The sequence below is a fragment of the Rissa tridactyla genome, chromosome 5 (genome assembly GCF_028500815.1).
Source record: "Rissa tridactyla isolate bRisTri1 chromosome 5, bRisTri1.patW.cur.20221130, whole genome shotgun sequence".
NCBI classification, from domain to species: Eukaryota; Metazoa; Chordata; class Aves; order Charadriiformes; family Laridae; genus Rissa; species Rissa tridactyla.
In genome coordinates, this window is record NC_071470.1 from 59,482,494 (window position 1) to 59,495,789 (window position 13,296).

Below are 13,296 nucleotides of genomic sequence, written 5' to 3' on the forward strand. Positions count from 1 at the left end.
GATGACCTAACCTTTGAATGCAATGATACAAACACTGCCTATTTACGTGAGGCGGCCTCAAAGTTTTTGGTGACACTACCTAGTTCTAAGAGTGAATTGGTATTCTGGTTCTGTCCCTAGAATGTTGGGTAAACTTCACAGATAGGTTACTGTATTGGTAGTTAATACAAGTGTTTGGTCACCATTGTTTTGCTGTTCTTTCTATGTAAAATTATGAAAATCCATTTGGATCAGTTCACCATATTTTACACTTTGTGCTTGAAATACACAGAAGGTGCAGAATGTCTTGTTGAACAGGTTGTAACTTCATGTGGGTTGTTGAGAATTTAGACACCTCTGATTTTGCCCTTCTGAGATAGAAGTTGAATGAATTCCATGTGGGACGCTCTCCTTCAGTGGGTAAGACAATAGTCAGGAGAGTTTGTAGTAGTTGTAAAGCAGGCTGTTCATGAAGCTGTAGAGAGCTTTTTGTACAGCTTTCTTGTGAAGAGGATATGAATGACAAGCTGTCACATGTTTTTTCATTAACTTTTCACCATGGCGTCCCAATTGAACAATCATTGTTCAATTAATGCTTGGAAGCTTTTTTTGTGTTTGTTTTAATCCTAAAAGTTTAGGGGTCTGCAGAGACTATTTTGTAGTCTGCTTTTTGGGAAACAGATTATATAAACTGCTCGAAGTTCCATATGGTCATAAGGATCTATACGTCTTTACCATTCTTCTCTACTTCTTGGTGTGCTGTCTCAGTATGCCTGGATGGGCAATGCAATGGTTGTGGTGGGTGATCTCTCCTTAAGTCGTCAATTGTGGCTGTATATGAATGTTAGGATGTTACTCATTCTCGATATGCAGTGCCTTTTAGATGTTTCTGTGTTTGTGGTCATGTTAGGATGCAAATCCCAAGTGAACATCTGCAGATAAGTTTCCGTGTGCAGTTTTTATTGAGATTTTCTATAGGAATAAATTACAGTAAATTCAGTCACCTTTAAGTTTTCTTGTGGGTTTTGAGAGCTGAGAGCTCAAGACCATTACATTTTTTTCAGTAAAAATCTCAGCAAAGATGCACTTTATTCTTATCACAGGTTGAAATAAATGACGCTAGCTGTATTCCTTTTTACCTCTTTGAAATGCAATGACGTGCCTGTAAGAGTGGCATCCTTCTGGCTAATATTCCTTCTGTTAAAATATATGAAATGAAAATACACTTGGCTGAAGATAGAACAGGACTTCAGAAATTGCTGGTGGCTTCTAAAGAAAATTTTTCTGTTTTTATTTGTAGGAAATGAATATAACATACGTAATCTTCTGAATGAAGAAAGTGTTCTTCTTTTCACACAACTCAAAAGTGACGGGTGAAGAACTTTCTGCAGAGAAGTTTGCTGAAACTTTTCAAGCTTTTGTATGTTTTGAAGTTCTCTTTACATACAAAAAGCGTTCTAGTGTGCCCAGCTTAACATTTTACAAATTAATACAGAGCAGCTGAAATCAACGTAAGAAGAGTTAAGATCAAAACCAAAAGATCCTCAGTAGTTTGCTATCAAACTGAAATGACATACTGAAGGGCCTCACTCTGCATGTTACTGTTCTTGTGCCATCCAAAGACAGAAAGTTTATGTATATATATAAAATTTGTGGGTTAAATCACGTTTTTGTTCAGAATTGTATTTATATGCCTAATCTCCCTAAAGATGCTTAGCACTTGAAAAATTTTGACATCTTCACCTAACATCTGATAGTTTTAACGTCTGCCTGGTACGAACTGCTTAGAATAATCTCTTATTTAAATGTAGGACCATACTGCTCGCGTTCCAGTAATTGGTGTCTAGGAGATGAGCTGCTGGAATGCTTGTGTGCTGGGGTTCAGCCTTCTTGTAATATGTTAATGACAGGCGTTTCTTCCTTGTCTAGCATATGTATGATTAGTGCCTCAAATTCGAATTGTAAAATGGGAGCACTTCAGTGGGATCTTAGCAGTTGTATCTTTTGTATGGAAGCTATGGCTTGATTAGCTCTGAACGTTGTGGACAGCTTTATTTTGTGTAACAGTGATAGGTCATTGCCAAATGTGTTACTTTAATATCTCCTTTTGTTTTCCTTGCTGTGTGACTGGATAATAATGAGGACCTTTGGGAAAACTGTAATTATGCGGTATACTTCAGAAGCCAAGTCTAGACAGCAGATGGTATACATAGCATTTGTCTCCCAAGGTCTTCAAGGTTCCTTCTGGCTGAAGATAAGGATAAACTACAGCTATTCTGGGGGAGGGTGTTTTCTCTGTGGTTGCTACTATTTAGAAGAGAAGGCAATAGGGAAAACTGAGTTGGAATCATAAACTTCAATGACTAGAGGATTGATTATTGACCTTGTAAACAGTCTTGGCCACGATCTTCATGCTAAAAGTTAAAGTAGGAAAGGTGAATAGGCTTTAGTGCTTCCCTTAAGCTTTCAGCTGCCAGCTAGCTTCGTGTATCTGTGAAAGGACTTGGGACACCAGGATTACTATACCTCTGTGAAAGACACTTTAGATTGGGGAATCTGAGATAATATTTTTTTTAATCATTCTCTTTCAAGCAGTAGTTCCTATGATTAGTGCATATAAAGACTGACTGTGGAAATACTGGAAAGAAGTTATGTGGCATCTTTGCATTCATGGCTAGGTCATGCTTAACTCTGAGAAGATGAAACAGAGGAACCTGCCTATTGCCATTTAGTTCTTCCTCTGTCTTGATACGAACTATTTGCTGCAGACTGCTTCAGACTGCACTCTTTTTTCACAACCTCAAGTTTTGTAAGCAGTTTAAGAGTTAAAATTAAAAAAAAAGAGAAGTCATTTAGTTACAGCTGATAATAATTTGATGTTGGCAGCTTTTCTAAATTTTGGGCTTGGGTTGGTGTCTTCAAGGTCAGCAAGATTCAGATATTGTCCCTTCTGTGTTGGAGCCATACCAGGTACCAGATGGGCACACATGCTGTCTCCAATGCTTGAGGGGATCCCACCCACTAAAACATTTAGTTTGTAAGTCTTTCAACTCCTCAGGCCTGCAGAGGTCTGGAAATTTGCCACTTGACCAAAGATCCTCTGCTCCTTGCCCAAGCGTGTCTCTCAGCGGTCAGGGCACATGGATGTGGTGATCACTGATCCCACTAGTTCGTTGGTTTCAGCTGAAAGTCAGAACAAGACCGCTTTTCAGTTGTGTTAGAGGCCAGAGAAATCAGAAGGAAGATACCCTACAAATTTTCTTCTGCATTACCGGTCTGCAGATTGGGTAGCAAAAGGATGCTTTGTTAAGGGGTTAATGAACATGTATGAGCTATGGACCTCATGGCCCTAACGGAAAGTGTGGATGGATGTTGTGACAGAGCTGAAGGCAGCCTGCTGCTTTCGAGCAACATGTCCTAGGTTGGTGGGGTCAGACAAGAAGTGAGATACTGCCCTTGTGTCAGGCACTGATGTGTCTTCCTCCACTGCACTATACTGCAACTTGGCAGCAAGGTTTTGAGTGCATTTTCTTTTGAGTATTGGTAAATGATGAGACATATGTCTTCCAGGATGTTTTCTTAAGCAGATCTAATGTGTGCAGACCTTTTCCTGACACAGGCTGGAAAGTGGCAGATGTTGAAGTGCATGTTTGAGGTCAGCATGCCATGAATGCCTGTTTGTGTTTTCCTGATTCTATGGATGCGAGTGTCAACAGAACAGGCAGGATTTGGTAAAAAAAGTATGTAACTTTTTAGGCTGGATGGTTCTCTTCCTTTCTGTCTGGTTGGTTTCTTGGGAGAAGTGTCCTGTGTAGTTTGCAGAGAACATTTTGTAGTTGGTCTGCATATCAAAACGTTTTTTTTTGTTATTTATTTTTTTTAAAGTAGCAAAATCAGTTGTGCCAAGCATGGTGATGTATCTAGGATGTTGCTTTAGTTTAGCAACAATTCCACTATTTGTCACTAGATGGGGCTTCAAGCAAAGCTGTTTGTCCTCGGCTGGCACCTATGTTCAGAAGGGTTTGGTTTTTGAAAGGGAGGAAGAAGAGTATGGTATAGATGGAGATAAATTCAGTTGATTTCTGTTGTAAGGAGATGTAAGTCAGTTTCCATTAACATTAGGACTTGGCACAGAACCTTGCCAAATTCATTCTGTTAGCATGTGTGTTGTACTAGTTGCGGACGCTTGCTCAAAGCTGTTTTTTAAAACGTCGCACAGCAGGAGTTGAGTTGAGCTAGGTTGTTCACTGTTCGTCTGGATTGGATTTTAAATTTTTTTTCTTCAAAATTTTTTTCTTCTTTCTGTTAAAAAAAAAAAAAAAAAACAAACCAAAAAAAACCCCAGAAAACTTGCTTCCATGTCATTAGCCTGAATATAGTGTGAGGAGGTGCAGGAGAATGTTCTGAGTTCCAGGACTCCTATGGGTGCTGAGTTGTGCAGTGTGGCAAACAAGAATTGGTCATTAGTCAGAATAAGAAGCTGATGTTTCACCTCTACCTCATCTTGCTTTGGCTTCTGCTTCCTGCATTTTTGTGTACATCAGGCTACTAGAAGTCATGAGTTACTTACCTTCGGTGGTCTTGTTTATTGGTTTATATACTGGTTTTACTGGTGTAAATCAGTACTGGTATATTGGTTTATATACTGTTTTTATTGGTGGTCTGGTATACCGGTTTAGTATATTAATTCAGTACTTTCTGTGAACAGTAATTGAGAGAGCTGGAAAAAAAGGCTGAGTCACACATTTCATCAGCTTCATGTTGGTAGGTGTATGTGTTCTATGGTCAGTATTGAGGTAACAACTGGAGGTTTATTTTAAGGAGTTTAACTGGCAACATCCCACCACAATAAAAAGGCAGATTTTTGAAGGCTTTAGCTCACTTTGAAAGAAGTTACTTTACTGGTTAGTAGGTTCATTTGAAAATCTATCTCTTTGTAGTTTCATTTGGTTAGAAAGCTGTTCCTGTTGTACTAAACAAAGCTTTTTTGCAGTTTAAAGCGACAGAAGAATGGTTGCAAAACTGTCGGATGTGTGTGCACATCCGTATTTATTCAACTTTGTAAACATAAAATAGGAGAATACAAGCTGAGTAATTAAAGAAAAATAAACAGTGCCAATAAAACAAAACTGTTGAGGCACATACACAATTTCCTCTATTTTTCAAGTATGCAGATGAATTGGTTATTTGCAAATGATTTTAAATTAACATTTGGGGAATACAATAAACCTAAAGAGCTATTTCCTCATTTCATAACAGTTGAAAAGGCAGTTCAGCATGAAGGAGTATTTCTTACATTTCTACTGATGTATAGACTCTGTTGCATGATGAATCTTGTAATACAGGATTTACTTTACATGGTGATTGATTGCAGATAATCTATCTAGCTGAAGAGTATGGGACATGCCTGTTTAATAGTATTGACAGCTGTAAGCTGGTACATTTCTGTTTCAGAATATCCTGTCACTTCATGGATGTTCACTGTTGTGAACTGTTCCTTTCATGCACCACAGGGACCTTATCCCCTTCTGTATTATGTAAAAGGTCTGATTGAGCAGGACCAGCTCGATTGATGGATCCCCTGGTGTTAACTAACCAGGTAGCTTGTGCTAAATGCTTGTCCCAGTTTTTAAAGTTTCCACCCCCTCATTGACTTCAGGGTGGTTTTTAATAGTCCATTGTATTGCTCAATTTTCCCAGAAGCCGGTGCATGATAGGGGATGTGATATACCCACTCAATACCATGTTCTTTTGCCCAAGCACTTATAAGATTATTTTTGAAATGAGTCCCATTGTCTGATTCAGTTCTTTCTGGAGTACTATGTCGCCACAAGACTTGCCTTTCAAGGCCCAGGATGGTATTCTGGGCAGTAGCATGGGGTACAGCATAGGTTTCCAACCATTTGGTGCTTGCTTCCACCATTGTAAGCATGTAACGCTTACCCTGACATGTTTGAGGGAGTGTGATATAGTCAATTTGCCAAACCTCCCCGTACTTATATTTCAGCCAATTTCCCCCATACCACAAAGGTTTTAACCTTTTAGCTTGTTTGATTTCGGCGCATGTTTCACAATTGTGGATAACCTGCGCAATAGTGTCCATGGTCACGAGCCCATTTATATGTTGCATCCCTTCCTTGATGACCTGAAGTGTCATGGGCTCACTGAGCTAAAAATAGTTCACCTTTATGTTCCCAGTCCAAATTTGTCTGGAAAATCTTAGCAGCCTTATCCACTTGCTGATTGTTTTGATGTTCCTCAGTGGCTCGACTCATGGGTACATGGGTATCTTTGTGACATACCTTTACAACTAGTTTCCCTAGCCACTCAGCAATGTCTTGCTACAATTCAGCAGCCCAGATGGGTTTACCTCTGCGCTTCCAGTTGCTTTGCTTCCACTGCTTTAACCATCCCCACAGAGCATTTGCCACCATCCATGAGTTGGTATAGAGATAGAGTATTGGCCACTTTTCTCGTTCAGCAATGTCTAAGGCCAGCCAGATAGCTTTTACCTCTGCAAATTGACTCAATTCACCTTCTCCTTCAGTTGCTTCTGCAACTCGTCGTGTAGGACTCCATACAGCAGCTTTCCACTTTCTGTGTTTCCTGACAATACGACAAGATCCATCAATGCACAGAACACATTGTTTCTCATTATCTGAGAGTTCATTATATGGTGGGGCCTCCTCAGCACGTGTTACCACCTCCTCAGGTGGCATCGTGAAGTCTTTGCCTTTGGGCCAGTTTGTGATCACTTCTACGATTCCTGGACAATTTGGGTTTCCTATTCGAGCTCACTGAGTGATTAAGGCAACCCACTTACTCCAGGTAGCATCAGTGGCATGATGAGTAGAAGGAACTTTACCCTTGAACATCCAGCCCAGCACTGGTAATCAGGGTGCTAAGAGGAGCTGTGTTTCAGTACCAATTACCTCTCAAGCAGCTCTAACTCCTTCCTATGCTGCCAATACTTCTTTCTCAGTTGGAGTATAGTTGGCTTCAGATCCTCTGTATCCCCGACTCCAAAATCCCAGGGGTCGACCTCAAGTCTCCCCTGGTGCTTTCTGCCAGAGGCTCCAGGTAGGGCCATTGTCTCTGGCTGCAGTATAGAGCACATTTTTAATGTCCTGTCCTGTTTGGGCGGGTCCAAGTGCTACTGCAAGCACAATCTCTTGTTTAATTTGCTCAAAGGCTTATCGTTGCTCAGGACCCCACGTAAACTCATTTTTCTTTTGAGTCACTTCATAAAGAAGTTTCACAATCTGACTATAGCCTGGAATATGCAGCCTCCAGAAACCCACAATGCCTAAGAAGGCTTGTGTTTCCTTTTTGTTAGTAGGTGGGGACACAGATGTTATTTTGTTAATCACATCCATTGGGATCTGACAACGCCCATCTTGCCACTTAGTTCCTAAGATCTGGGTCTCTCGTGCAGGTCCCTTGACTTTACCTCTTTTTATGGCAAAACCTGCTTTCAAAAGAATCTTGGTTATTTTTCTTACCTTTCTTGAAAACTTCTGCTGCTGTCTTACCCCACACAATGATGTCATCAATGTATTGCAGGTGTTCTGGAGCTCCACCCTTCTCCAGTGCAGTCTGGATCAGTCCATGGCAAATAGTAGGGCTGTGTTTCCACACCTAGGGCAGTCGATTCCAGGTGTACTGGACACCCCTCCAGGTGAAAGCAAACTGCGGCCTGCACTCTGCTGCTAAAGGAATAGAGAAAAATGCATTAGCAATGTCAATTTTAGCATACCACTTGGCTGCCTTTGACTCCAGTTCATGCTGCAGTTCTAGCATTTCTGGCACAGCAGGACTCAGTGGTGGTGTGACTTCATTCAGGCCACGATAGTCTACTGTTAGCTGCCAGCCTCCATCAGACTTTCGCATTGGCCGTATCGGACTGTTAAAGGGTGAGCGCGTCTTGCTGATCACTCCTTGGGTCTCCAACCGATGAATCAGTTTCTGGATGGGAATCAGGGAGTCTCGGTTAGTGCAATACTGTTGCCGATGCACTGTGGCAGTACCAGTTGGCACCTCCTGTTCTTTAACCTTCAGCAGTCCCACAACCCGGAGGGTCATCTGAAAGGCCAGGTAAAGTAGACAGCTGTGTAATGTCCTTAGTCTCTACAGCTGCTATACCAAAAGCCCATCGATACCCTTTCGGGTCTTTGAAATACCCTCTTTTGAGGAAGTCTATGCCAAGGATGCACGGAGCATCTGGACCAGTGATAATGGGATGCTTCTCCCATTTATTCCCAGTTAGGCTCACTTCAGCCTCCAGTACAGTCAGTTCTTGAGACCCACCTGTCACTCCAGAAATGGTCACAGATTCTGTCCCTTTATGATTCGATGGCAATAGGGTGCACTGTGCACCAGTGTCCACAAGGGCTGTATATCTTTGTGGCTCTAATGTGCCAGGCCATCGTATCCACACAGTCCAATAAACTCTGTTGTCCCTCTCCTCCTCCTGGCTGGAGGCAGAGCACCTCTAATGTCCTCCTGAAATAATTTGTTCTTCTATCTGCGTTACCTTGCAACTCACTCGTGCCTGTAGGGCTGAGGTAGGTTTTTTATCCCACTTACTCATGTCCTCTCCATAGTCACAGAGGCAAAACCACAGGGTGTTTCATAGTGTCTTCTGTTTCCTCTGAAGCGGTCTCATAGGAGGGGGTCTTCTCCTAATGGCTGAAACATGGGTCCATGCAGGGGGAGAACAAGATCTCTCCTCCATCCTAGATAGTTTATCAAACAGTTTATCAATCAGTTTCTCATTTTTCTCAATCATTTTCTCAGTTTTATCAGTTAATCTTTCCACAGCTGCTACAGTGAGGGGACGAGAAAGACTGTCTTCATACTGTTGCATTCTGCTAGCCACTTCATTTACAGTTAGTGAATCATTATCAACTCCTCCCCAAATCAGCATTGACAAGGTATGGGCATACATTGGTGGTGCACTCTGTACAAACTTTCGCAACATAGGTCGTCTACATGGCATTTCATGAGGATCTACATTCACTTCCCAGTCACCATAAATCACCTCTTTCACAGCCATTTCTCTCAGGTACTTAATACCTTTCTCTGTGCTGGTCCATTTACTCGGGTGGCATTCTATATTGTCCTTAAAAGGATATCTGCCTTTTACAGCTGATATGAGTCGCCTCCAGAGACTGAGAGTCTGTGACTTTTTCCCAAGAGCTCTATCTGTACCGCCCTCTCTGGCCAGATTTCCTAACTGCCTAGCTTCGCTACCCTCTAACTCCATGCTATCAGCCCCATTATCCCAGCATCGGAGCAACCAGGAGACAAGTGTCCCACCATCATTCCAGGTAAAATCCTTTCTCGTATTTCGCAGATCCTTCATAGAGAAGGATTTAATGATCACCTCTGTATCTGATTCCTCCTCCTGGGCTGATGCAGGAGCCTCTCCCCTATAGTCTTTTGAAGAACTCTTTCCTCGATCTTCGTCAGAAGAGTCCTCCCCCCTGCTATCTGGCTTTACTTGGTCTTTATCACAAGGGACAGAGGAACTTACTGACCTCTTCTTTTTCCTTCTGGTCACCGGGGCAACTTGTACCGGTGCCGAAGGAGTTTGAGGAGTGTCAGTGCATATGGTACTACACCTACTACACCAAGATTTAAAGAGAAACCACCCCTGCAATCTATTCATGAAAATCGACACCAAAAACATGATTTGAGGAACGCAACTGTCATTCACGATACCCAAAGGAGATCCCTCTCCTGGCTCTGATGGTGACAATTTGGCATAAGAAGTAAAGGGCGAAGTAAACATGTCCATGGTAAAATTCAAAGTATAATTAGTGTAAGTAGTAACAGAATCCATTACGTAATGCTCAAGGTATGAAGGTAAAGAAACTATACATTCAATCACAGCCTGGATCAGAATTAAAAACAGCAGCAAAATAGCACGTTTGAACCACTGCACACAGACAGAGCAGGCAAGCAATACAACACATAGGACAAGCTAAGCATTGTCGTATCAATTAACTTTAAAGTAATCCCTACAAAGAGACGACACAATAATCTGTTTAGCAACGACAAGATGTGAGCTGTCTGTATCAATCTCCGAGTAAGCTGGAATTCAAACTATTCAGACCATCTATCAGAACTCTGGTAGAGCCACAGTTGGGCCCCATGTTGGGCGCCAATAAATCTGTCGTGGTTTTGGCTGATCAGAACGACAGATGGCCCTCCCCCTTCTCTCTCAGAGAGGAAAGGAAGAGATAAGGAGATTTACAAGTTTAGAAGAAGAACTAAACTACTTTAATGAAAATAATAATAAATAGGAAAATAATAATAGAATAATAAAAAATTAAAGTATACAACATATACAAAACTGGATCCAGCTCCCAGGATGATGATCGCGTCACCAGCAGACACAGGGAAGGTCCCAGACTGGAGTCAGTGATGGACAGGAACTGAATTCCAGAACTAGAGTCAGGAATGCTTGGGTCGGGATCAAAGGCAGACAAACAGACAGGGTCCTCCTCAGATGTCGGCTGTTGAAGAAAAAGCGATCCAGAGCAGCCTTGCCCCTTTGATCCCTCGGCTTTTATACTGAGCATGATGCAGATGGGATGGAATACCCCTGTTGGTCAGTTTTGGGTCACCTGTCCCGTCTGCTCCTCCCTGCAGGTGTGACCCCTCTATGCTTTTCCGCTTCTGTCCTTCTAACGGGGCAAACAGCGAAGTGAGCTGACCTTGGGTGTTATAGCAATAAGTATAAGCAAGAGCCTCTGTGCGTACCATTCCTCGGTATAATCAGGTCTTGTCACTCGGAGAGTGAACAGTTTCTGAACAATATGCTGTTAATTTCAGAGGTTAGTCAGTTAGAAGAGGCCCAGCTAAAAAGTAAAATTGCAAATCAGAAAGTTGGTTCTGTTTTACCTCAAACCAGGACATTCACAAATGTAGTGAGAAGAGATCTTGAAGCCAAATGTTTCTCAGGTTGCATGGAAAAGCTTAATTTAGGATAAGTGTTTATTTTCTTAGTCTGACTGCTCAGTTGAGATGCAAATCTAGAAGTGTTCACGGAGAAACTTATTAATGTCCTGAGTAAGATTTTTCACTTCTCTTTGCAGGTCCATAGGTAAGGACTTTAAAATTTGAAAACTGAAGAATTGCAATACTGTTGACAACTGTTTAGGGAGTTTATAAAATTTTTTGAATAACTATTAAGCTAAATAAAATAATGACATTTTTTCATGGTGTTTGAAGTTGCCTTTTCCTGTGTTTTCAGTAACAGTAGCTGAAATGAGAATTGGAGAATTGATCAAGATGGCAGATCCGTGGTAACACTGTGTGTGTGTCTTCTGGAATCAACATGCCATAAAGAGGGAGAGGAAAGGAGTGATTGATATGAGAGGTGTAAATATAATGAAGAGCTATAGTAACGTCCAAAGGTGTTGCAGATTGGCTTGTCTAGGTTGTGCAAAGGGTTTTCAATGAAATTCAGTAACTTTTGGAAGAGCAGAACGTGACTCTTCCAGTTGGCAAGGGAAGCCTTTCCAGTGTCAATGCCATGAGAACACAGTTGTCTGTGCTGGTAACCTGCGCCCTTGGTTTGGGATTCTAGTAGTGCTGTGATCATTTGTGTTTAAGAGCATTAAGTCATCTTATCTAAAACCGCAGGATTCAGCTAATGAACATGATGTATAATCCACTGAACAAGAGGCCTGAACTTACTGAATTTTATCCTTTCTTTATGTTATCATCACTTCTGTGTTGTAATACAGAGGGGGCAATTATAAGAAATCAAAGTTAATTATGAAGAAGTTTTTTTTTTTTTTCCTAACATGATCTGAACTTGAAATTTTATTGCTGACAAAGAGGGGGTGCCCCTAGGATGCAGTAGCCTATGCGCTGAAGAAACTAAGTACTTCTGTGTTTCAGTTAGTGCCAAGTCAGCTCTGAGGCTAATTAATCAAAACAAATTTACAATTAAGCCCAGGAAGGGAAGACTAATTAAGTAGCCAGTTAAGAAAAAATGCTGAAGGTGGGATCAACCTTACGGGGAAAGTATGAGACTCCCAGTATTGGCCCATGAAGGACAATTAAGTGATAATTGCAGAGGCCTTTTTGCATCCAGCAAATGCTCTCTGACTTTTATTATGGCTGATTTTCTTCATATTAGTGGAAGTAGGCATTTGCCTGTTGAGCAGCTAAGCTTTGCTGTGCACTCGTAAAGTAATTCATAGGTAAAGCACAGAGGTCGCTGCAGGAATAAATTAGAATGGCTGCTAGACTTGAACAGTATTTTAGCTAGTGACAAAGCCCCGCTGTGTTTTAAACACAAAGTAACTCTAAATGTTTGCTTTATTTGCCGCTGTATTTTGTGACATACCAAGTCCATCTTAGCATCCTGTTTAACCTTTCAAACAAATTGTATTGAGCGAATTATGAGAATTTAGAATAGCTTCATTCTGTTCACTTGCTAACCCTGCTTAAGTTCACAGAAATCATTACCTTGTCATGAAATAGCTTCTGTTGCTTGCATCCTGCACCCACGCCGTGTGACGTACTTGTGTTTCTTGATGGGAAAAAAAGAGGGGGGTTAACTGTAATGACAATGTTCCTTTTAATGAAAATAATCTAGCTCCTTCTGAAGGACTTCATAGGCTTGCAAAGGTCCTCTCTGGTGAGGTGCTGAGGGTTCCAAATGAGGTGCACATCCCAGTCCTCCTGTGCCTGCCCTTGCCCATTTCCATGGAACTGTGATCCTGATGAAGTACGAAACCTGTCTTAATTGGACACATGCACTGGCAAAGAATTTGCTTAAGTGTCCACCTCTTAACTTTTTTTTTTTAATATTGTTGGTGCACTTATCTGGAACTTGAATTTTTTCAAAAATTACAACGGGCTCTCCTTATGTATTAAAAAAAGCATTGATAGTGGTTTCTTTTTATTCATGAAATTCTATGCGCACTTCCAGTGTGATGCGCTGTATCCTCCTGTGCAAGTTGGCAGTTGTCTCCTTGAAGTATCTGTCAAAGGTGCACTTTTGCCTCTTTTTTCTTTTCCTTTTTTTTTTTTCTTTTCTTTCCCCTCCCCCTGGGAGTGGGCTGTGGGCTGAGGCATTCACCTGTGCTGTTTCAGCTCAGCTGCTGTATCAAGTTTCAATCTGCTCTTTCATTTTTGTGTCTTGCCGCCTGAACTAATTTCTTGCCTTTCTGGATGCGTTTCCCTTACTAAAGGTTTCTTTTCTGTCTTTGTACTGCTTGCAAGGATTGTATCATTTTTCTAACTCAGTTCCAGGTATTGGAATTATTTCAGAGGTGTTCTTGTGCCTGAAGGTTC

The 13,296-nt window shown here is 41.4% G+C and overlaps 1 protein-coding gene across 3 annotated transcripts in view; it reads left to right on the top strand.

Annotated features, from left to right (window-relative positions):
- CENPC (centromere protein C) overlaps nucleotides 1–13,296 on the top strand; it is a 42,339-nt gene that overhangs the window by 26,232 nt on the left and 2,811 nt on the right. For 2 of the 3 annotated variants that reach the window (XM_054203299.1, XM_054203302.1), the window contains one exon: nucleotides 1,280–12,893. In XM_054203299.1, the coding sequence (XP_054059274.1) occupies nucleotides 1,280–1,356 (77 nt within the window). In that variant the 3' untranslated portion in view covers nucleotides 1,357–12,893. Of the gene's footprint in view, nucleotides 1–1,279; nucleotides 12,894–13,296 lie in introns of those variants that run through there. The other variant, XM_054203301.1, reaches the window with a different exon arrangement.